This window comes from Mobula hypostoma, chromosome 24 (genome assembly GCF_963921235.1).
Source record: "Mobula hypostoma chromosome 24, sMobHyp1.1, whole genome shotgun sequence".
In the NCBI taxonomy this organism is placed as follows: Eukaryota; Metazoa; Chordata; class Chondrichthyes; order Myliobatiformes; family Myliobatidae; genus Mobula; species Mobula hypostoma.
The window spans coordinates 1551283-1576971 of record NC_086120.1 but is presented as its reverse complement, the minus strand read 5'-3'; the positions used below and the strand labels follow the sequence as shown (position 1 = coordinate 1576971).

General features: G+C 45.7%; 1 protein-coding gene across 1 annotated transcript in view; it reads right to left on the bottom strand.

Moving 5' to 3' along the window:
- Window positions 1-25689, bottom strand: part of si:ch1073-396h14.1 (disintegrin and metalloproteinase domain-containing protein 10) — a 137415-nt gene that overhangs the window by 32852 nt on the left and 78874 nt on the right. Inside the window, exons 8-11 of the mRNA XM_063031997.1 lie at window positions 17996-18164; window positions 14854-14987; window positions 13360-13540; window positions 12361-12505 (exon numbers count right to left, since the gene is read on the bottom strand). Of these exons, the coding sequence (XP_062888067.1) occupies window positions 12361-12505; window positions 13360-13540; window positions 14854-14987; window positions 17996-18164 (629 nt within the window). The remainder of the gene's footprint in view (window positions 1-12360; window positions 12506-13359; window positions 13541-14853; window positions 14988-17995; window positions 18165-25689) is intronic.

Sequence of the window (25689 nt, the reverse complement as noted above, 5' to 3'; positions counted from 1 at the left end):
TTCGTCCCTCCCCACTGATCTCCCTCCTGGCACTTATCCTTGCTAACGAAATGAGTGCCGCACCTGCCCCTACACCTCCTTCCTCACTACCATTCAGGGCCTCAAATAGTCCTTCCAGGTGAGGCAACACTTCACCTGTGAGTCTGTTGGGGTCATTTACTGTGTATGGTTCTCCTGCTGTGGCCTCCCATATATCAGTGAGACCTGAGGTAGATTGGGAGACTGTTTCACCGAGCATCTACACTCCATCCACAGAACAAGCGGGATCTCCTAGTGGCCACTCATTTTAATTCCAATTCCCATTCCCATTCTGAAATGTCCATCCATGGCCTCCTCCACCGCTGGGATAAGGCCACACTTAGATCGAAGGAACGACACCTTATATTCTGTCTGGGTAGCCTCCAACCTGATGGCACAAACATTTATTTCTTGAACTTCCGGTAATGCCCCCCAACCCCACCATCTCTGTCACCATTCCCCATCCCCTTTTCCATCTCACCTTATCTCCTTTTCTGCCTATTGACTCCCTCTGGTGTTCCTTTCCCCCCCCCCCCGCCACCTTTTCTTCTTTTGCCTTCTGTCTCTTTTACTGATTTACTCCCAGCTGTTTACTTCATCCTCCACCCTCCAGGTTTCACCTATCACCCGGTGTTTCTCTCTCCTTTTAAATCTACTCCTTAGTTTTTGTTTCTCCAGTCCTGCCAAAGAGTTTTGACCCAAAACATTGACTGTGCTCTTTTCCTAGATGCTGCGTGGCCAGCATTTTGTGTGTATTGCTCAAATTTCCAGCATCTGCAGATTTTCTCTTGTGTGCGAACTTAACGCTTCGGTTTGAACTGGATCTAGCAGTGCAGTCGTGCAGCAGCACGGACAGCCGTGGCCCGGGGGGGGGGTGATGCTCAGCGTGATTGAGTGTTTCTGCCACACAGACTGACTGTGGCCTTTCTGTCAAGAAGTCCAGGATTCAGTTATAGAGAGAGGCGTTGAGACCCAACAAGGACAGCTTACCCACCAGCTTCTGAGGGATAGTCATATTAGACGCTGAGCTGAAATCGAGAAACAGCATCCTGGCATATGAGGCGCCATTTTCCAGGTGGGACAGGATGGAGTAGAGACTATGGCATCATCAGTGGACAACTTGAACGATGAGCGAACTGTAAAGGATCCAATGTAGCAGGAAGATGGGATTTAATGCAATCCTTAACCAACTGCTCAAAACACTTCATTGTTGTTGAGGTCAGCGCCTCTGGACAGTAGTTGTTGAGGTAGCCTCTTCCCTGAACATGTTCCAGTCCGTATTTTTAAAACAGCTGAGGTTGTTACTTCTGGCCAGGGCTTTATGTCCCTCTTGGGCACAAGGAAGATGGTGGCCCCCTGCAATCCTGAGGGGATAGTGGACTGTTCCAGATAGAGGGTGAAATGTCTGTTAACTGGGCTGTGGAGTCCCTCAGCACCCAACCAGGTTTGTTATCAAGCCCCACGGCTTTGTGTGAGCTGACCCCCACTCGGGTCTTCCTTACATCAGCTGCTGCCAGACAGAGTGCCTTTCTCACCAACACATCGTTCCGCCGATCGAACCCAGCATAAAAGATATTCAGCCTATCAGGAATAGAAGTGTCACTGTTGTCACTTATAGTCTGTAATGCCCTGCTATATGCACCTTGTGTCTCTGGTGTCACAGAAATGGCTGTATATTCTCTCTGAATAATCCTATTTTGCATTCCTGATGGTGTGGGAAAGCTGAGCTTTTGCTAACCTGAGAGCTGTTTTATCCCTCCAATCTGAAGGCAGCACCCTGTCCATCACTGCTGTCAGCCACGGCTTCTGAATTGTCCTCATATAACCAAAGATCCCAACATACGAGACCACTGATACACCAAGACAAGGAATGCCTACCATGCCATGCCCAGACCACACTTAGTGAAATCCCATCACTTGGCTGATCTTCCATTTGCACGTAGGCAGAGGCTAGGCTCCAGAGATTAGGACAATAAAGAGGTGGTCACGAAGGCTATGGAATTGTTTTAAGTTGGTGGACTGGGCCATGTCCAAGAACTCAGCTGTGGATCTGAATGAATACACCACAGTTATCACAGACTTCATAAAAACAGTTATAGAGAAGTGCATCCCCACAAGATCACTTAGAGTCTTCCTCGACCAGTAGCCCAGGATGAACCATGATGTCCACAAACTGCTGAGGGACAGATCAGAGGCATCCAAGTCTGGTGACCAAGCAAGTTACAAGAGGTCGAGGTACAATCTCCAGAAAGCCATCTCATGGGTGAAGAGACAAGTCCAAGCTAAACTTGAATAAATGAAGGACACTCAACAGCTGTAGCAGGACTTGAATGCTGTCGTCTCTTACAAAGTGAAATCAATTGACATAGGTGACAACAGAGCTTCACTTCCAGGTGAGCTCAATGCCTTCCATGTCAAAGTTGCTGGTGAACGCAACAGGCCAGGCAGCATCTCTAGGAAGAGGTACAGTCGACGTTTCAGGCCAAGACCTTTCGTCAGGACTAGGGTCTCGAAGGGTCTCGGCCTGAAACGTCGGCTGTACCTCTTCCTAGAGATGCTGCCTGGCCTGTTGCGTTCACCAGCAACTTTGATGTGTGTTGCTTGAATTTCCAGCATCTGCAGAATTCCTCGTCAATGCCTTCCATGCTCGCTTTTACCGTCAAAACATGGAGGAGCCATCACGAACTCCGTCCGATGTGAGAGCATCCTCCAGGAAGATGAACCCATGGAAAGCTTCCAGTCCGGAGGGGTATCTGGACGTGAACTAAAGACCTGTGCTGATCAACTGGCTGGAGTGTTCACTGAGATCTTTAACCTCTCACTTTGGCAGTCTGAGATACCCACCAGCTTCAAGCAGACTTCAATTATACTGTTGCCTAAGAAGAACTGGGTATCCTGCCTCAATGCTCGTCGTCCAGTAGCACTTACAACCATGATGGTGAAGTGTTTTGAGAAGTTGGTTATGAAATATATCAACTCCTGCCTGAGAAGCAGCTTGGATCCGCTCCAGTTTTACTACCGACACAACAGGTCCACAGCAGATGCCATTTCAATGGGTCGTCACTCAACCCTGGAACATCTGGACAGCAAAGACCCATACATCAGGATATTCTTTACTGACGACAGCTCGGCATTCAATATCATCATCCTTTCAAAACTAATCAATAAGCTTCAAGACATTGGACTCAATACCTCCATGTGTGCTTAGCCCACTGCTCTACTTACTTATGCTCCAATGCTTGATAACAACACTACTGTCATGGACGAAATCAAAGGAGGCAACTTTAAATTCCTCGATGTTACCATTCAAGAGGACCTGTACTGGGCCCAGCACATAAGTACAATTACGAAGAAAGCACGGCAGTCCTCTACTTCTTTAGGAGTTCGTGAAGATTCGGCATGACATCTAAAACTTTGACAAACTTCTATAGATGGATGGTGGAGAGTATATCGACTGGCTGCATCGCAGCCTGGTATGGAAACGCCAATGCTCTGAACAGTCAGCGGATAAGGGCCACAGCTAAAGCCCTCCCCACCACTAAGCATATCTACACAGTGCATTGTCACAGGAAAGCCATGCTGAGGTTGCTCCTTCTGGCCAGGTCTTTTTCTCCTTTTGAACTGGTTTGACTGGTTTAATCAGTGGTCAGAGAAATCCACAGGATTCAATATTATGCTAATTCCTGAATACCAGCGTGGGGAGCAGCTCTATATTGCCTCGGGATGTTGGTATAAAGCAGGACTAATGTGTCTCACCTCTGGTGGCCAAGGCAACATGCTGATAGGATTTAGGCAGGACTGTTTAAGTCAGCGTGATTGATGGTGCCATTAACAATAAAGAAAACACCAGGGAGTGTGTCTGCAGGAAATTGACAGTGCCATAGAGTTCAAACAACGTGTTCCCAACATCAGCATGTAGGGCTGAGGTGGGGAGGGGTGTGTACAGCCACAATCTCCATAGCAGTGAACACCCTTGGTAAAGAGAATGGCCTGCACTTCATCATTAAGAACTCTACCAGAGATGATTCTCACTAATGGCGGATCCCCGAACAGTAGCTTTGAACTCCTGTCTCACCAATTCACAAATTTAGGGGGTGACTGAAAGTCAATCCTTTTGTCCGCATGGAACTCCAACCTCAGAACCCCGCCGACAACTTACTGAGCTGGGGGTGGGGGACGGGGAATACTCTGCAGATCTGACATCCAACCACAGATGTCAGACCAGGTCCACGCTGTTGTTCTTCAAACACAATTTATATTTGCCAATCCATGGAAATTCTGGCTGCTTGTTACAATATAAGACCATGAGACATAGGACATAGACGATTCAGATCAATGAGTTTACTTTACACTGTCAGGATAGATCTATAGAGTCTCTGAAAGCAGAGGTGGAGAAGTGTGCCTCATTATCAACTCTTCTTGGTGCACAAATATATCAGTGCTGTCCCAATTCTGCTCACCAGACCTAGAATATCCAGCAGTAAAGTGCCATCCTTTTTACCTACCACGGGAGTTCTCTGGGGTCATTTTGGTAGCAGTTTACATTCCACCTCAGGCCAATGTCAAGCAGGCTTTAGATGATCCGGGTAATGGGATCAACATGCACGAAACAGCACATCCTAATGCCTTCACCATCGTTTTGGGAGATTCTAACCAGGTCAGTCTGAAAAAATCACTAAGCAACTCCCATCGACAGATCACTTGCAATACCAGAGGAAACAACACACTGGACCATTGCTACACCACCATCAAGAATGCTTACTGTGCTATTCCATGCCCTCACTTCGGGAAGTCTGATCACCTGGCTGTACTTCTACTCCCTGAGTACAGGAAGAGACTGAAGACTACAACACCAGCAGTGAGGACCAAGAGTTATGGACAAAGGAAGCACAGGAGCGCCTACAGGACTGCTTTGAATCAGTGGACTAGACTGTATTCAGGGATTCATCTTTGAATCTGGATGAATATGCTGCAGTTGTTAACTGACTTCATTAAAAGAGTATACTGACTTTATTAAAACCTGTGTGGATGAGTGTGTGCCTACAAAGACTCACTGTACATTCCCAAACCAAAAGCCGTGGATGAACCAGGAGATACGTTGTCTGCTGAAGGCTAGATCTGTGGCATTCAAGACTGGTAACGAGGCCTGTACCAGAACACCAGGTATGATTTGCAGAGGGCTATTTCAAAGGCAAAGAGACAATTTTGAACGAGATTGGAAGCGACATCAGTTGCACGGTAACTCTGACAGGGTCTGCAAGACATTACTTCCTACAAAGCGAAACCCAATAGTATGAACACAACTACAGCTGTGAAGATCCCTGCTGCACCTGATGACCCTGTGATCTCTGTCTCAGAGGCTGATGTTAGGCTGTCTTTAAAGACAGTGAACCCTCGCAAGGCAGAAGGTCCCAATGGAGTACCTGGTAAGGCTCTGAAAACCTGTGCCAACCAACTAGCACGAGTATTCAAGGATATTTTCAACCTCTCACTGCTATGGGCGGAAGTTCCCACTTGCTTCAAAAAGGCAACAATTATACCAGTGCCTAAGAAGAATAATGTGGGCTGCCTTAATAATGACTATCACCCAGTAGCACTCACATCTACAGTGATGAAATGCTTTGAGAGGTTGGTCATAACTAGACTGAACTCCTGCCTCAGCAAGGACCTGGACCCACTGCAATTTGCCTATTGCCACAATAGGTCAACGGCAGATGCAATCTCAATGGCTCTCCACGTGGCTTTAGACCACCTGGACAACACAAACACCTATATCAGGATGCTGTTCATCGTCTATAGCTCAGCATTTAATACCATCCTTCCCACAATCCTGATTGAGAAGTTGCAGAACCTGGGCCTCTGTACCTCCCTCGGCAATTCGATCCTCGACTTCCTAACTGGAAGACCACAGTCTGTGCGGATCAGTGATAACATGTCCTCCTCACTGACGATCAACACTGGCGCACCTCACTGGTGTGTTCTTAGCAAAGTGCTGTACTCTCTGTACACATCTGTGCGCATGTGCCGGTCGTGCATGCAGCCTGGTACGGCCGTTCCGATCTATTCTTACTTTTTAATTTACGTTTTTTTTTGTTTTTTTTTCTCACGGTAACATGTCGAAGCTGCACCCTCTCTAACATGCTGGTAGAGAGAGTTTCATTTGGGTTTTCTTTAGCGCTGGTAATGGTTACATCCCGACCCGCGGGACAGAAGCAAGGTCGCACTGTGTATTCCACAGACCAGCAAAGACCGGCCGGCTTAGCGAACAGAGCGGTGGACACCCCTGCTGAAATCCGGAGGAAAACACACAGAGGGGAATCACAAAGCGGAGGAAAGAGGACCGGGTTGAGACAACAGAGACTTTTGGAGAAGAGGAGTTCGGTGGGTAATACCATTCCGCCTGACCGGAAGTGCACTGAGAGCGGTAAGTGTAAAGGAGTTGGGTGCTTACTGATCTGGCTAACAACGGATGATGCAATCCGGGGTATATTACGATCGAGGAACGTGTTTGCAGACTGGATATTGAACTTTTTACTGTTGGATTTCTGCCACATTCCACCGTGACACAACACTTGGCGGCACGGGAGGTCGTTCCTGCCTGTAGCCATCGAACGTGCAGCTCCTCCCGTGGAGGGTCAGACTTATTTTCCATCTGGCATAGTTTGCATTTTGGTGTTTGATTGTTGGAGTTTTTTGTATTGCTATATTTACGCTCTATTCTTGGTTGGTGCGGCTGTAACGAAACCAAATTTCCCTCGGGATTAATAAAGTATATCTATCTACCTACCTATCTATCTATACATATGATTGTGTGGCTAGGCGTAGCTCAATTACCATCTATAAATTTTCTGATGATACAACCATTGTTGGTAGAATCTCAGGTGGTGATGAGAGGGTGTACAGGAGTGAGATATGCCAACTAGTGGAATGGTGCCACAGCAGCAACCTGGCATTCAACGTCAGTAAGACAAAGGAGCTGATTGTGGACTTCAGGAAGGGTAAGGCGAAGGAATACATACCAATCCTCATAGAGGGATCAGAAGTGGAGAGTGAGCAGCTTCAAGTTCCTGGCTGTCAAGATCTCTGAGGATCTAACCTGGTCCCAACATATCGATGTAGTTATAAAGAAGGCAAGACAGCGGCTATACTTCATTAGGAGTTTGAAGAGATCTGGCATCTCAACAAATACACTCAAAAACTTCTATAGTCGTACCATGGAGAGCATTCTGACAGGCTGCATCACTGTCTGGTATGGAGGGGCTGCCGCACAGGACCAAAATAAGTTGCAGAAGGTTGTGAATTTAGTCAGCCCCATTTTGGGTGAACATAGACATAGAAACATAGAAAAGCTACAGCACTAGCCTACAAAGTTCCCAGGACGTCTTTAGGGAGCAGTGTCTCAGAAAGGCAGCGCCCATTATTAAGGACCTCCAGCACCCAGGCCATGCCCTTTTCTCACTGTTACCATCAGGTAGGAGATACAGAAACCTGAAGGCACACACTCAGCGATTCAGGAACAGCTTCTTCCCCTCTGTCATCCGATTCCTATTTGGACATTGAACCCTTGGACACTATCTCACTTTTTTAAAATATACTGTACAGTATTTCTGTTCTTGCACTCTTTTCAAATCTATTAAATATATGTAATTGATTTACTTGTTTATTTATTATTATTATGTTTTATTTTATTTATTATTTTTTTTCTCTCTGCTAGATTATGTATTGCATTGAACTGCTGCTGCTAAGTTAACAAATTTCACATCACATGCCGGTGATAATAAACCTGATTCTGATTCCATTTGGCTCATCAAGCCTAATCTGCTATTCCATCATAGTTTATCTACTATCCCTCTCAACCTCATTCGTCTGCGTCCTCTCTGTAACCTTTGACACCTTTATTCATCAAGAGCCTATCTGTTTCAAATATATGCAATAACTTGGCCCCCACAGCCAGCTGTGGCAATGGGTTCCACAGATCTCTGTTCTAAAAGAACATCCTTCTATTTTGAGGCTGTGCCCACTTCACTTAGTATAGGACGTACCCTCTTCATGTCCACATTATCTAGGCCTTTCAATATTCAGTAGTTTTCAACGAGATATCCCTCTTCATTCTTCTAAATTCCAGTGAGTACAGAGACCAGAGCTATCAAATGCTCTTCGTAGATTAACTCTATAATTCCCAATTCATTCTTGTAAATTTCCTCTGGACTCTCTCCAATACCAGCACATCCTTTCTTCGACAACATGCCCAAAACTGCTCACATTGCTGCATGTACAGTCTGACCAATGCCTTATAAAGACTCATCTTAGGATAAATTTTCTCCCTCATGGCCTTTTGCTGCCAGATGGTCTGAGGTAAACGATCAGTGAGATCCCCAGTCTCCCTCCCCACCCCAGTGTTATTCACAAGTAGTGTGTGAAAATGGTGCTGCAGTACTACACTCACCAGAAATAGTTGCTTGTCAACATTCTTGGTGAGGTCCTACCAGGGCTCTACCTAACTGGGACAAGGTGAATCGTGTGTTCAAGATTAGCATGCCCTGTGCTGACCTAACTGTTGCTGACGCTGCATGAATCAGTGATTCAGGACTGATACCCTTGTCCCTCTGAACACTAACTCCTTTCTATCCCACCCTTCGCCCCCTGAAGGATGAACTAACTCTGCTCCATTCGGAGGAAGCCAGCAGAACAGTTGACAGGGTGCAAGTCTGACAAGGAAACCACAAGTGACAAGTTTGCTGGAGCTAGTAGAATGGACCGGATGATGCGGTGTATTCGGGCTTTCAGACGGCCTCTGAGAAGATACCACAAGAGAGAGTAAATGAAAATGGGGATGATAAACTGGCTTGATCAGGGACTGGGTAATAGAGCAGGAACAATCAGCTCGGGAGGGAACGGAGTGTGACCAGTTGGGTGATGCAGGGAAGGGGGCTGAGATCCAGCTGTTCACACTCATTAGAAGGTCATTCCCAAACATCATGGCAAGAACTGAGTTATACAGACAGGGGAATGAGACATTCTACACTGACCCAGATACATGGTAGAGGGAGTTGGCCAAGTATGATGATATTTCCACATGTGACAAGACATAAGGCACAAGAGCAGACCAAACACAGTGTCAGATCAGCCAGTTGTAATCCAGGGGTATTCAATATTCTGAAGATCAAGAGCCAAGAAATTGTCTAGGTGATTTGTAAAGTGGTAGTCTCCTCCCATCACACCAACACCCACCCCCCCAAACCATCTACAAGTTCCACATTGACTTGAGCAGTGACCTCAGAACCAACACACCAGAGGACCCAAGGGATGGATCACACGTTTGGACTGGAACTGTCAGGAGAGCAGAAATCCAGATATGGAGAATCCATACTTCACAAACCTTACGTGAACAGAGGGAGAGAGAAGGAGGGAGGGGAGTGGAGAGAGAAAGAGAGAGGGGAGTGGAGAGAGGGGAGTGGAGAGAGAAAGAGAGAGGGGAGTGGAGAGAGAAGGAGAGGGGAGTGGAGAGAGAAAGAGAGAGGGGAGTGGAGAGAGAAGGAGAGAGGAGAGTGGAGAGAGAAGGAGAGAGGGGAGTGGAGAGAGAAGGAGAGAGGGGAGTGGAGAGAGAAGGAGAGAGGGGAGTGGAGAGAGAAGGAGAATACTGAGAGAGGGAGAGATTGGGAGACAGAGAGAGGACAGAGAAAAGGAATGATAAAGATAGAGGGAAAGAGTGGGAGAAACAGAGGGAGATGGAGAGAGAGAGTGTTAGAGAGAAGGGAAGGGAAGGGAGAGAGAGGGAGGGAGAAAAGGAGGTGAGGGGGGAGAGAGAATGAATAGGAGTGAATGGAAAGGAGAGTGAACAAGAGTGAGCAACACACACAAAATGCGGGAGGAACTCAGCAAGCCAGGCAGCTTCTAAGAAAAGAAAACAGTCGATGTTTTGGGCTGAAACCCTTTGGCTGTTGCTCAGATTTCCAGCATCTGCAGATTTTCTCTTGTTTGAGATTGGATTACTACCCTGCAAAGTTTCTTACAGGGATGCCTACCCTGAAGAAGTTTAAATCCTCCCTTTGATGGGAATTCAGTGAAACGCTCTCTGACTCTTTGACCACGTGCCTACCCAGACCTGCTACTACAGCCATGAATCTTTTCGGGGAACATGCCTTACTTCCATGGCCTTCTGTCTCTTTCACCAATCAACTTCCCAGCACTTTACGTCATCCTTCCCCCTCCCGGTTTCACCTATCACCTTGTGTTTCTTTCTCCCCTTCCCTCATCTTTTAAATCTACTCCTCAGCTTTTTACTCCAGTCCTGATCAAGTCAAGTCAAGTCACTTTTTATTGTCATTTCGACCATTACTGCTGGTACAGTACACAGTAAAATCGAGACAACGTTTTTCAGGACGATGGTGCTACATGAAACAATATAAAAACTACACCGAACTACGTAAAACAACACTAAAACTACACTAGACTACAGACCTACCCAGGACTGCATAAAGTGCACAAACAGTGCAGGCATTACAATAAATAATAAACAAGACAATAGGCACAGTAGAGGGCAGTAGGTTGGTGTCAGTCCAGGCTCTGGGTATTGAGGAGTCTGATGACTTGGGGGAAGAAACTGTTACACAGTCTGGTCTTGAGAGTCCGAATACTTCGGTGCCTTTTGCCAGATGGCAGGAGGGAGAAGAGTTTCTATGAGGGGTGTGTGGGGTCCTTCATAATGCTGTTTGCTTTACGGATACAGCGTGTGGTGTAAATGTCTCTAATGGTGGGAAGAGAGACCCCAATGATCTTCTCAGCTGACCTCACTATCCACTGTGATCCGAGATGGTGCAATTTCCCAACCAGGCAGTGATGCAGCTGCTCAGGATGCTCTCAATACATCCTCTGTAGAATATGGTGAGGATGGGGGGTGGGAAAGGGACTTTTCTTAGCCTTTGCAGAAAGTAGAGACGCTGCTGGGCTTTCTTTGCTATGGAGCTGGTGTTGAGGGACCAGGTGAGATTCTCCACCTGGTGAACACCAAGAAATTTGGTGCTCTTAACGATGTTTACGGAGGAGTCGTCGATATTCAGCAGAGAGTGGTCATTCCGTGTCCTCCTGAAGTCAACAACCATCTCTTTTGTTTTGTTCACATTCAGAGGCAGGTTGTTGGCTCTGCACCAGCCCATTAGCCGCTGCACCTCCTCTCTCTATGCTGACTCATCGTTCTTGCTGATGAGACCCACCACGGTCATGTCATCGGCGAACTTGATGATGTGGTTCGAGCTGTGTGTTGCAGCACAGTCGTGGGTCAGCAGAGTGAACAGCAGTGGACTGAGCACACAGCCCTGGGGGCCCCTGTGCTCAGTGTGATGGTGTTGGAGATGCTGCTTCCAATCCGGACTGACTGAGGTCTCCCAGTCAGGAAGTCTAGGATCCAGTTGCAGAGGGAGGTGTTCAGGCCCAGTAGGCTCAGCTTTCCAATCAGTTTCTGAGAAAGATTGTGTTGAATGCTGAACTGAAGTCTATGAACAGCATTCAAACGTACGCGTCTTTTTTGTCCAGGGGGGTTAGGGTCAGATGGAGGGTGATGGCAATGGCGTCATCTGTTGAACGGTTGGGACGGTACGCGAACTGCAGGGGGTCCAGTGAGGGGGGCAGCAGGGCCTTGATGTGCCTCATGACGAGCCTCTCGAAACGCTTCATGATGATGGATGTGAGTGCGATGGGACAGTAGTCATTGAAACAGGACACTGAAGACTTCTTCGGCACGGGGACAATGGTGGCGGCCTTGAAGCACGTAGGAACGACGGCGCTGCTCAGGGAGACGTTGAAGATGTCAGTGAGAATCTCAGCTAGCTGGTCTGTACATTCTCTAAGCACTATGCCAGGAATATTGTCTGGTCCAGCAGCCTTCCATGGGTTAACCCTGCACAGGGTTCTCCTCACATCAGCCACCGTAAGACACAGCACCTGGTCGTTTGGAGAGTTGATGAAGGGTCTCGGCCCGAAATGTCAACTGTACTCTTTTCCTAGATGTTGCCTGTCCTGCTGAGTTCTTCCAGCATTTTGTGTGTGTTGCTCAGATTTGCAGCATCTGCAGATTTTCTCTTGCCTGTGCGCAAGAGTGATACAGGAAATATCCCAAGCAGGAAGGGCAACACCACAGGTATTGTCACTGGAAGTGGAAGGGATTGGGGAAGAGTGAATGAACACCCAATAGGTCACAGCACCTGTGGCAGGAGGTGGAAACGGTCATCATGGTTTTGGTAGCCACCATTGGATTATGGAAGCCCTGGTCAGAGAGATATGTCAGCCCTCAATTAATGTGACCCCTCAGCAATAGCTGTTCGTGTGGAAGGTTGGATGGCCTACCTACATTGCTTGTCCGGCTTTAGCTTACAGGATTTATCTTTGGAATCATTGGCACCGTAGCAACAGGGATCATTGGTGCTGTCTCCAACATCACACTCCTCTCCCTCCTCCACCAGCTGATTCCCACAGATTGGCCGTCCACTCTCTGTAAGACAGAGCAGACACATCATGTCACTTCCTCCTGAAGTGAAACCTCCTCCTTTAGCACAGAAGGTGGAGCAACAGCACTGAGACCACACCGGGAACACACCAGGAATACACTGGGAACATACTAGGAATGCACATACACCGAGATCACACCGGGAACACACAGGGAATACATAGGAAACATACTAGGAACACACTGGGAACACACCAGGAATACACTGGGAACACACTAAGAATGCACACGCACTGAGGCCACACTGGGAACACACCAGGAATACACTGGGAACATACCAGGAATACACTGGGACTGCTCCAGGAACACTCTGGAAACATACGAAGAAGACAGCAGAAACACACTGGGACCCCATGGGACCACACTGGGGATACACTGGGACCAGGACCAGGACCACACCAATCAAGGCTGCCTAGGGTCAGCAACAGAATACACCTCACCACTCATCACTTCTCACTCCCCTCACTCATCAAGCTCACCACACCTGCAGTGCATCCAGACAAAGGTATACAGAGAGCACAGACAGGGTAGGTAACAAGACATTTCTCCTGATAGATTAGGTCTAAAACCAGAGCGTGTGAGCTTATGATGGGAATACAGGTTTAAATGCGATCAGGGGAAGAATTCAACCAGCTCATTAAGAAACCCCAGGAATTCCATGGTGCACAGATCACTCCCTGATGATAGTGAGGGGTGAGGGAATCCCAAGAACGTTGGCCCCTTCTCTGTCCTTGAACCCTGAGAACATTACAGTCATGTGGAGAGCTGTCTGTCCACACAGGCATGCAGACTCCCCAACCTCGCTGTCCAGTGAGTACAATGTCGCAGCTCCCTCTTACCCTCGAAGCACTGGTCCTTCTTCTCCAGCAGCACCTTGCTGATGTGTCGGATCGTACACGGAGATAGCTTGTCGTTGTTGTATTCAAGTCCATTGGAAGCAAAGGGAAACATCAGGTAATTTCCGCCACTACTCTGGGAATCCTCGGATTCTGGTGGAATGCATTCCTCGCCCTCATCGTGCTGGGAAGAAAGAAATCAGAAGCTGGATGAACCTTCCGTAAGACTGTTTTTCCATCCAACGCCCTTTAATCTGTCAAATCTCCAGGGAAAGATAATTTGTCAGAGTAAAGTCAGGGCCAGTTTAAACAGAATAATAAATGAGAAAGTATTGCCAGTGGGTAAAGACCCACGGAGCCCAGAGCACAGACTTAGAAAGATATCTTCCCACAGTTTACCCTGAAAATTACCCTGTGGGTTCAGATTCATGGGCACAACCGTCAAAGGAGTGCTGCTTGAAGGGACATTGTGACTGACCCGACTGGCTTTAAGGTAATTTTGAGCTGGTACATTATCCAGTTACTTGGCCCTCCTGCTTGGACTGTAATCAAAAGCTTGTGAATGAAACTTCTTCCTACAGCAACTTGATGAGGAAAGTCTGCTCTGCAGTGACTGTCGGTCATAGAGTACCAGCACCTTTTGACCTCATTTCATCAGTGACAGACCTACACACATTCGGCGAATGTTCTGTTTAATCATAGCACAAACACTTTCACCACCTACACTGTCTCAACTTGTGGGAGTCTCAACTCCATTTATTCTCTTCAGCTCCAGCTCTCTGGGAAATCCATTCATCTCATAGGAAAATTGGAATGTCTCTTATTCTGGCCACACTGTCTCCTTGACACTGAGGACACTGTCTCCTTGACCCAGGGCCTACTGTCTCCCTTACTCCCTTACTGTGGGTGCACTGTCTCCCTGACCCTCAATATGTCATTCAGGTTGGAATCTCACTGAACAGTGTGCAAAGCTCTATCCACTTCCGACAGGGATGTCTCCTTACATAGCTGGTATGTGTTACATTCACTTCATGATATCCCTGGTGTGTTTGGATTAATTGAACAGTAGTGTGATAATACTTACATCCTCACAGAAATCCTGCAGCACCCGCTCCCACCTGAACACACAATTCATATGTACAGGACACTCGTCACATGCTGGACATTCACAATTCTTGTATACTCAACCACTCCAGAGGTGGGTAGCCCAGTGTCTGCAAGTCTGGGGCCCTGCTCTGGAGACTGGAAGCCCGTCTGTGTGTGTAGTGGCTGTGAGGTGTGGAAAATGGTTTTTGTTGTTGCTGTTTGCTGTATGGTGGCTGCATGTTATTCTGAGCATTGTGGGCATGCTATTTTGATGCCGGAATGTGTGGTGACACTTGTGGCCTGTCCCTAGCACATCCTCAGTTAATGCAAATGACGCTTTTCACTGTATGTCCCGATGTACATGTGATTAATAAATAAATCTAGCCGCATCTAATTGAATCTCATACTCACAGGTGATCCCAGGCTATGGCCAAGCTCATGCGCAAGAGTGATGTGGATCAGTTTCAAAGGGATGTGTACACCATACTTCTGTAGTGTGATGAGACCAGTGTTGTGAGTCGGGGAGCAGATCCCAGCAGAGGTTCCTGAAAAGAAGAGACTGTGTTTAGTCATAGAGGTTGACAGAGGACACACTGGTCTCGAGCACCCGATCCTGGGTGTCCATGAAAGAATCCACAGGAGGATATATTTCAAGAAATTCAAAGAAAATAGAAAGAGATCAGAACTCAACTTCTAGTAACATGGGGAGGAAACTGAAAAGGGTGATGAATACAAGGCAGAGTTGGTATATTTGAATTCATGCAGTATACGGAACAAGGCAGATGATCTTGTAGCGCAGTTAGAGATTGGCAGGACTGAATCATGGCTGAAAGAAGATAACAGCTGGGAGCTTAACATCCAAGGATACACATTCTATTGAAAGAACAGGCAGGTAGACAGAGGATTTTGGATGATTCTGTTAGTTAAAAATAAAATCAAATCCTTAGAAAGAGGGGGCATAGAATCAGAAGATGTCGAATCCTTGTGGGTAGAGTTAAGAAACTGCAAGAGTAAAAAGAGCCTGATGGGAGTTATACAGTATTCAGGCCTCCAAACAGTGTGATTTATCCACACAATTCCCTCAGATAAATTCACACACAACATAAGACCATAGGACATAAGAGCAGAATTAGGCCATTCAGCCCATCGAGTCAGGTCCACCATTCTATCATGGCAGATCACGGATCCCACTCAACCCCATACACCTGCCTTCTCGCCATGTCCTTTGATGTCTTGACCTATCAGCATACGATCAACTTCCACCATAAATATACGCATGGACTTGTCCTCCACCCCAGTCTGTAGCAGAGCATTCCACAGACACCCACCCCTCTGTTTGGCGCTCCAGAACATCCACACAGGTCACTCAAAGTGAGTTATGTACACCTCCCTGTTATCTCCCCCATTCTGTTTACACCCCTCCCACATCCTATCCAAGCCCCTCCCTCAAAAGCATCTTCACCCAACGTGTCCACATCCCTCAATGCTTATCAGCCCAGTATATCCGTACCCTCAATGTAACTGAGTCAAAGATCAGGCAGTTCAAGCCACTAGGCCCATGCTGACCATCAGGAATTTGTTGTACTAACCCCATCTGCTTGCATTTCATAGGAAACGTTTCCTACCATATACCCCAAAATTCCCCCTCTTAATTTTGTATACCTGTTATCTCTGCCTCTCCAAGGAAAAGAAACCCCAGCCTACCCCATCCCTCATCACAGCAGAACCACTCCATTGCGGGCAACATCCTGGAGAATCTCCTCTGCATCCTCTCCAGTCTAGTCCTGCCCTATGGTGTGGAAAACAGAACTGCTCGCAGTACTCCACCTGTGGCCTAATCAATGTTTTATAATGCTCCAGGTGTGGCCTGCTTTCTATCGGTGAGACCCGAAGTAGATTGGGAGACCGCTTCACTGAGCACCTACGCTCCATCTCCCAGAAAAAGTGGGATCTCCCAGTAGCCACTCATTTCAATTCTACTTCCCATTCCAATTCCTACATGTCAGTCCATGGCCTCCTGTACTGCCGCAAGGAGGCCACAGTCAGGTTGGTGGAGCAACACCTTATATTCCGTCTGGGTAGCCTCCAACCTGATGGCAATGACATCGATTTCTCGAACTTCCAGTAATTGCCCCCTACCCTTCACCATTTCCCTCTCTCACTTTTTTCCTTACTTGCCCATCACATCCCTCTGGTGCTCCTCCCCCTTCCCTTTCTTCCATGGTCTTCTACCCTCTCCTATCAGATTCCCCCTTCTCCAGCCCTGTATTTCTTTCACCTATCAACTTCCCAGCTCTTTACTTCACTCCCAGTTTCACCTATCACCTACCACTGTGTACTTCTTTCTTCCCTCCCCCACCTTCTTACTCTGATTTCTCGGCTTTTTTTTCCAGTCCTGATGAAGGGTCTTGGCCTGAAACATCACTATTTATTCATTTTCACAGATGCTGCCTGGCCTGTTCAGTTCCTCCAAAATTTTGTATGTGTTGTCTTGGATTTCCAGCGTCTGCAGATTTTGTTGTTTGTAATGTTTTATAAGGTTTAACACACTGCTTTTGTATTCAATGTCCTGGCTCCTAAAGGCTAGCATCCTTCTTCACCACCCTACCAAGCAATGCTGCTGCCTTCAGGGATTGTCAGAGTTGAACAGCAGGGTCCTCTAGTACTCCCAGGGACTCTGCTGTTCATTGTGCATGACCTTTCCTTACCAGCCTTCCCAATGGGGATCAGCTCACATTTGTTGGGATTAACTTCCATCCACCATTGCTCATCTACTGATCAATATTGCATGTTGCTCCCTAAAGGACCCACACTTTGGAATTTTCCTTCCTCTACCAGTGATACTTCATGCACCTTTTTTGCCCTTGTAATTTTTAAGACCCCCCCCCCCACATTTCTGAAGGTCTACCATATTTTCAATTCAAACATTTTAAACACAGGCGTGCGCGCGCGTGCAAACACACACACATACACTAATGTGCAGACACACAAACACGTATATTTGTACACACATGACCATATGCACACACATACACACACCCAAACTCACATAGACACGCATGCACAATCGTACACACACCCACACACACACACAACTGGCTACAAACAGCAGTAAGTTGAAGCATGTATTCTCATTGGGCAAGGGCACAGTCTCACCAATGGACACCCACACCCATTGAAACACAGATACATCTTCACTCTCTGACTTCCACACACATCCACAGACAGAGCCACGCACAAACACACACATACAAAAACAGAAAAAATTGGGAAGACTCGGCAAATCAGGCAGCAGCTGTGGAGAGAGGAACAGTTAAACCATCCGAGCTGAGAAAGAGAGAGTAAGTTAGTCTGGGTGTCAGTGAAGTATGAGTATGAGGGGATTTCTGATGGGGACGAGACCACAGCAGAAGACAGCACTGCTTAGTGCTATCAGGCTGAATAGCCTGCCCTGTTCCTGGCCCAGGGAGAGTACCTGCTGCTGATCTTGCCTTGTGCATTCCTGCACTGTACCCTTACCAACAACAGTGCTACCAGCTCCAGTTTAACTTACCTGGTTTGGCCTGCCAGGCAATCCCCAGGACGCCGTTGTAATCGCGGTCTGTCAGAAGGTAGGAGAGACAGTATTCGCTCCAGTCATTCAGAGAGAACAGGTCCAGGAGTTTCTCTGCACTGAGGAAGCGGCTGTGAAGGGGGTTGGTTTCATTGTATTCAGTGTCAATCTAAAGTTCAAAAGTTCAAAGTTCAGGTTAAAAAGGAAGATCCATTTCCAGTGAGGCTTTCCCCAACCAGTGCCTTGTGTTAGTGATACCTGTCCCTGGATGGGAGTTAGAATGATGGTATCAGGTTTCACTGGGTACAAGTGCCTTAAGGAAAGTGGCTGGAACAGAGGTATAGGAGCTATGTATCTGTTCTCTGTCGGCATTGTATTCTGTGCTGTGTATTTATTATGTATTTATTGTGTAGAAATAAAAAGAATTGCCATTGCCAAAACCAACTTCCAAAAAATGAAACCCATTTTTACCAACAGACACATTTCTATGACAACAAGGCTTAGACTACTAAAATATTACATCTGGTCAATCTTGCTGTATGCTTCTGAAACATGGACTATAACACCAGAACTCCAAAGAAATTTAGAAGCAACAGAAATGTGGCTTCTTAGAAGAATGCTGAAAATATCATATAGGGATAGGGTAACTAATGAGACAGTACTCCAATGTGCCCATACAAAATGATCTTGAATGAGAACATTAAATGAGAGGAAACTTAAATTCCTGGGCCATGTCATCAGAAAGGAAGAAATAGAATGCCTTACATTACAAGACCATATGCCTGGGAAACGTAGCAGAGGAAGGCAAAGGAGACAATGTATGGACACTGAGAAAGAACAAACAGATTTAAGTGTGCGAGATATCATTGACGCTGCGAGGGATTGTTCGATGTGGAGAGCCATGATCGCCCAAGTGTGTAACGTGCAAGGCACATGAAAAAGAAGTATTTATTATGTTTATTATGCTAACTAGTCACATAGGTGTGGCTGTGGCAAAAGCACAGGGTTTAGTTATGTATTTGTGCTTTGTTCTCATCAGTTTGTAGCTAGGGGTCTGACAGACGTCGTATCTTTTGCTGACCACTTAATTACACTTAACTTACACTTGGGAGTACACTGTTTCATCACTTCAAGATTGTAAGTTTACTCATTTCTAATAAAGGATCAAACACATACCTTTGACTTCTAGAACAGTCACTAACAGAGCTAAGGCCATGTCACGTGGGGGTCCCAGCAGCAGCAAATTGGTTCAAATTGGCCGCTACATTCTGTCAGCAAAAATATTCGACAGTTTTGCCAAATGAACATCAGCATTCAGACGTGACTACAAAACCTGAAGCACCGCAGCCAGGAGTGGCTTGTGGCAAGTAATAACCTTTTCATGCTGAGCATTGAGTTCGGAACACAGTTTAGAATGGTCAGCGCATTGCGTGTCCAATTAGGGACCGTTGTGTGTGCTTGCCTAAGGGTTTGGAGCTAGTTTCTGTTGAAATGTTAACCACTTTGATTGCTGACATCTGAATTGAATTGCCATTGTTTTGTCTTGGTAAACAACATGAGTCAGGCTGGAAGCAGTGATCTTGAAGTCAAGACTAAGAAATTGAACTTGCTGGTAAAGCTTTAGTAGCCAGAATTGACAACTTTCGAAGGGACTACAATAGAATTGTTTAAAGGATTAAAATTTAATATTGATAATTAGAAACCTTTTATATATAGACCAAGATGTTTCACAAGTGCTATCTCATTTGGATGATTTATAAATACTTTCTGAAAATATTGCTAAGCAACATAACCTGATGTTGTCTTTAATCTCTGACCACGAGAAGCAGACTGAAGACTTTGTGAACATCAATACGCTTACTAAAACAGTCACATCAGAAGCTGCACAATGGATGAAACAAACATATGTGGCTGAAGATCAAGATGCTGGAGAAAATGAAAATATTTATAAAGCCACAGAACATACTGTGACTACATATAAAGCTGATGACATACAACCTGAAGCGAGTGCGTCTAACATGCGTGCAGCGGGTTCTATTGCTAGCAGTTTCTCCTGTGTGTTTGATACCTCACCTTAGAATGGAGGCCGATATAGCTGAGCTATGTGCAACGCAACAAATTTTGGGAACTGCTTGTCAAGATGGAGCAGCTTAAGTTGCAGGAAGAAAATACAACCAAGATAGCCAGAATTAAAGTGCGAAGGGCTTCAAGTGCTATGGGTGCTAAATGTGCTCCAGCAGGACAGTTCTGTGGTGACAGTTCTTATGCTGATGTGGCAACAAGAAAGACCAACATATTCAAAGTCAATGTGGACACATTTGTTCCTCAAATGTCTATGAGCCATGAGTTTGAACCCTGAGGGGTAGTTCAGGGTGTTCGCTCTCAGCCTGCACTTTGAACTGATGCCATATCCAATCACACATGATTCAGAGGACATTAACTTACAGTGTGGTAACACTTGTGTTTCAGGTGATAAAGGTCTCAATGCCCTGCTGGAGGCCATAAAGACACAAAAGGAAATAACAAGTTTTGAGATGCAACAACATTGCATTGCATCTCTTCCTAAAAAAGAGACTCAAATCTTTGATGCTGATTCATTGCAGTATTGTTCACTTATGAGGGCTTTCAGGAATAGCATTGAAGGCAAGGCTGATGATTATGGTGACCATCTCTATTTCCTCGAACAGCCAGCTGGAGGTTACCCCGGAGAACTTGTCAGAAGTTGCCAGCAAGAGGAAGAATATCTAACGGGCTCAAGCTTTACTACAGGAATATTTCAGTCTTTAAGACTACAGTTTTTTTTAAAGGTTGTTTAAAATGCTACGGAAGACATGTGTGAGTCAAAGATGCCTACTAATATGACAACTGTCATATATAAGTTACCCCCTAAACTTTCAGAAGATTGGAGTTCAGTGATCTGTAAACTGCAAGAGAGGCGCAATGTAAAGCTACCTTCACTGACATTGTTGTTTTTATTGAAAGACAAGTAAAGATTACTACACACACAGTGTCCGGGAAAAAAATTCAAGGCTACATCACTGGCAGTAAGTAAAGGTGTGGACAAAACTGGATCACAAATTCATTCTAAGACTAGAGGAAGCAGCATGGCCACTACTGTGGCTACTGTGAAAATTAAAGCTAAAACTGAGCCCAGAACTAATAAAGTTTGTCTGTTCTGCTAGGATGAACATACTTTGGATTTGTGCTCTAGGCTGGTGAAAAAGTTTCATAAGGAGAAGATTGCCTTCCTAAAAGAAAATGATGTCTGCTTTGGCTGTTTATGTACGAGACACTTCAGCAAGGATTGCAAAGGTGTCTTTCATCCAAGGTATGCACTGGCAAGCATCCCAGCATACTTCATATTTATTCTGATGGAAAGAGTACAGATTCAAAACAAGCCACGAAAAAGTCAAACACAGATTTGTATAACACCCTGGTATCTAATTGCCTTACCGGGCTAGCGATTATGATTGTAAACTTCCTGTAATTCTGGTTCAAGTGAAGTCTAAGAAGGGTAAAAAGACAGTATTTACTTCAAGCAACACACATCAAAGTTGCTGGTGAACGCAGCAGGCCAGGCAGCATCTCTAGGAAGAGGTACAGTCGACTTTTCGGGCCGAGACCCTTCGTCAGTATTTACTTACAGTATGCTTTCCTAGGTCAAGGAAGTACAGTAGTGTTCTGCACAGAGAGCCTCGTGAACAAGCTCAACCTGACAGGGAGAAGAACATGCGTTCTTTTATGCACAATGGTTCAAGAGAAGGTTGCGAGTAGCTAAAGTACATCATTTCAGGATTGGAAATGGCTGGCTTAGATAGTGAGAACTATTGTGAAGTGCCTAATATATACAGAAAAGTATGCCTGTCCACTTCCACAGGAAGAAAGAGTGAGGAGGTCCTGGAGAGTGAGTATACAGAGCTTGGTAGGAAGTTGAAAAGCAGGACCTCGAGGGTGGTAATCTCGGGATTGCTACCTGTGCTACGTGCCAGTGAGGGTAAGAATAGGATGCTCTGGAGGATGAACACGTGGCTGAGGAACTGGTGTAGGGGGCAGGGTTTCAGATTTCAGGATCATTGGGACCTCTTCTGGGGCAGGTGGGACCTGTACAAGAAAGACAGGTTACACCTGAACTACAAGGGGACCAATATCCTTGCAGGGAGGTTTGTTAGTGCTATTGGGGAGGGTTTAAATGAGGTTTGTGGGGGATGGGAACCAGAGTGCCAGAGCAGGTAGTGGAGCGGGTGTGAAAATAAATGATGTTAAAAGTTCCTGCAAAGTCACAAATAGAAAGGATTGTGTGTGGTGGTAATAATCTTCTGAGGTGTGTCTATTTCAATGCAAGGAGTATTGTGGGGAAGGCTGACAAGCTGAGGGTGTGGATGGACACATGGAATTACGACATTATAGCCATTAGTGAAACTTGGCTGCAGGAGAGGCAGGCCTGGCAGCTTAATGTTCCTGGGTTCCCATGTTTCAGACATGATAGAGGCAGAGGAATGAAGGGTACGGTGTGGGGGTGGTAGTGCTAGTCAGGGAAAATGTTACAGCAGTGCTCAGGCAGGACAGATTAGAGGGCTTGTCTACCGAGGCCATATGGGTGGAGCTGAGAAACAGGAAGGGTATGACCACATTAATGGGGTCGTATTATAGACCACCCAATAGTCAGTGAAAATTGGAGGAGCAAATCTGCAGAAGATAGCAGACAACTGCAGGAAACATAAAGTTGTGATAGTAGGGGATTTTAATTTTCCACGTGGATTGGGATTCCCACACTGCTAAAGGTCTAGACTGGTTAGAGTTTGTAAAATGTGTTCAGGAAAGTTTTCTAAATCAATATATAGAGGTACCAACTAGAAAGGATGCAATATTGGATCTCCTATTAGGAAACGAGTTAGGACAGGTGATGGAAGTGTGTGTAGGGGAACACTTTCATTCCAGTGATCATAACACCATTAGATTCAACTTGATCATGGATAAAGATAGATCTGGTCCTCAGGTTGAGGTTCTAAACTGGAAAAAGGCCAAATTTGAAGAAATGAGAAAGGATCTAAAAAGCGTGGATTGGGGCAGGTTGTTCTCTGACAAGGATGTGATTGGTAAGTGGGAGGACTTCAAAGGAGAAGTTCTGAGAGTGCAGTTTGTATGTTACTGTCAGGGTTAAAGGCAAAGTGAATAAGAATAAGGAACCTTGGTTCTCAAGGGATATTGGAACTTTGATAAAAAAGAAGAGAGAGATGTTTGACATGTGTTGGAAACAGGGAGCAAATAAGGTGCTTGAGGAGTATAAAAAGTGCAAAAAAATACTTAAGAAAGAAATCAGGAGGGCTAAAAGAAGACATGAGGTTACTTTGGCAGTCAAGGTGAAGGATAATCCAAAGAGCTTCTATGGGTATATTAAGAGCAAAAGGATAGTAAGGGATAAAATTGAAGATCAGAGTGATTGGTTATGTATGGAACCAAAAGAAATGGGGGAGATCTTAAATGGGTTTTTTGCGTCTGTATTTACTAAGGAAACTGGTATGGAGTCTATGGAAATAAGGCAAACAAGTAGTGAGGTCATGGAACCTATACAGATTGAGGAGTAGGAGGTGCTTGCTACCTTGAGGCAAATCAGAGTAGATTAATCCCCAGGACCTGACAGGGTATTCGCTCAGACCTTGAAGGAGACTAGTGTTGAAATTGCAGGGGCCCTGGCAGATATATTTAAAATGTCGGTATCTACAGGAGAGATGCCAGAGGATTGGAGAGTGGCTCATGTTGTTCCGTTGTTTAAAAAAGGATCAAAAAGTAATCCGGGAAATTATAGGCCAGTAAATTTGATGTCGGTAGTAGGTAAATTATTGGAAGGAGTACTAAGAGATAGGATCTACAAGTATTTGGATAGACAGGGACTTATTAGGGAGAGTCAACATGGCTTTGTGCGTGGTAGGTCATGTTCAACAAATCTATTAGAGTTTTTTGAGGAGGTTACCAGGAAAGTGGATGAAGGGAAGGCAGTGGATGTTGTCTACATGGACTTCAGTAAGGCCTTTGACAAGGTCCCGCATGGGAGGTTAGTTAGGAAGATTCAGTCGCTAGGTATACATGGAGAGGTGGTAAATTGGATTAGACATTGGCTCAATGGAAGAAGCCAAAGAGTGGTAGTAGAGAATTGCTTCTCCGAGTGGAGGCCTGTGACTAGTGGTGTGCCACAGGGATCAGTGCTGGGTCCATTGTTATTTGTCATCTATATCAATGATCTGGATGATAATGTGGTAAATTGGATCAGCGAATTTGCTGATGATACAAAGATTGGAGGTGTAGTGGACAGTGAGGAAGGTTTTCAGAGCCTGCAGAGGGACTTGGACCAACTGGAAAAATGGGCTGAAAAATGGCAGATGGAGTTTAATACAGACAAGTGTGAGGTATTGCACTTTGGAAGGACAAACCAAGGTAGAACATACAAGGTAAATGGTAGGGCACTGAGGAGTGCGGTAGAACAGAGGGATCTGGGAATACAGATACAAAATTCCCTAAAAGTGGCATCACAGGTAGATAGGATCATAGAGGGAGCTTTTGGTACATTGGCCTTTATAAATCAAAGTATTGAGTATAAGAGTTGGAATGTTGTGATGAGGTTGTATAAGGCATTGGTGAGGCCGAATCTGGAGTATTGTGTTCAGTTTTAGTCACCAAATTACAGGAAGGATATTAATAAGGTTGAAAGAGTGCAGAGAAGGTTTACAAGGATGTTGCCGGGACTTGAGAAACTGAGTTACAGAGAAAGATTGAATAGGTTAGGACTTTATTCCCTGGAGCATAGAAGAATGAAGGGAGATTTGATAGAGGTATATAAAATTATGATGAGTATTGATAGAGTGAATGCAAGCAGGCTTTTCCCACTGAGGCTAGGGGAGAAAAAAAACCGAGGACATGGGTTAAGGGTGAAGGGGGAAAAGTTTAAAGGGAACATTAGCGGGGGCTTCTTCACACAGAGAGTGGTGGGAATGTGGAGTGAGCTGTCAGATGAAGTGGTAAATGCGGGCTCACTTTTAACATTTAAGAAAATCTTGGACAGGTACATGGATGACAGGTGTATGGAGGGATATGGTCCAGGTGCAGGACAGTGGAACTAGGCAGAAAAATGGTTCGGCACAGCCAAGAAGGGCCAAACGGCCTGTTTCTGTGCTGTAATGTTCTATGGTTCTATGGAACATTCCGCAACACAGGGATCTCCAGGAGTGGTCTCACCTGAGGCATGCACATTTGCTGGAAATTGAGTCAGACATTAACTGCTGATAGGGGCAAATGCACCTAAGACACTGGAGCCATTGCAGGTGATTTGCAGTGTTAATGATGAACCCTATGCAATCAGAACAATGCTGGGTTAGACTGTTAATGGATTATTCAAAGGAGACCGTGGTGGTAGAAGAGACCACACTCGGCCAGAGATAACAGTTAATGGGATTTCAGCTTTGTGCTTGGATGAACTTTGGCAGCAGCAATTCAAGTCCATGAAAGCAGGCAGGAGGAACAACCTGACTGGTCAAGAGAAGATCACAAGTTCAGGGAGCTGGTGGAAGATTCGGCAAAACTGGTGGATGGTCTGTACTAGATTGGTTTGTCTCTGAGAAAGAAAGATGTTATACCTAAAAGCAGGAGGATTGCTGAGCAACATGCTGTCACTGCTCTGAGTAGTATGCTCATCTAAGGAA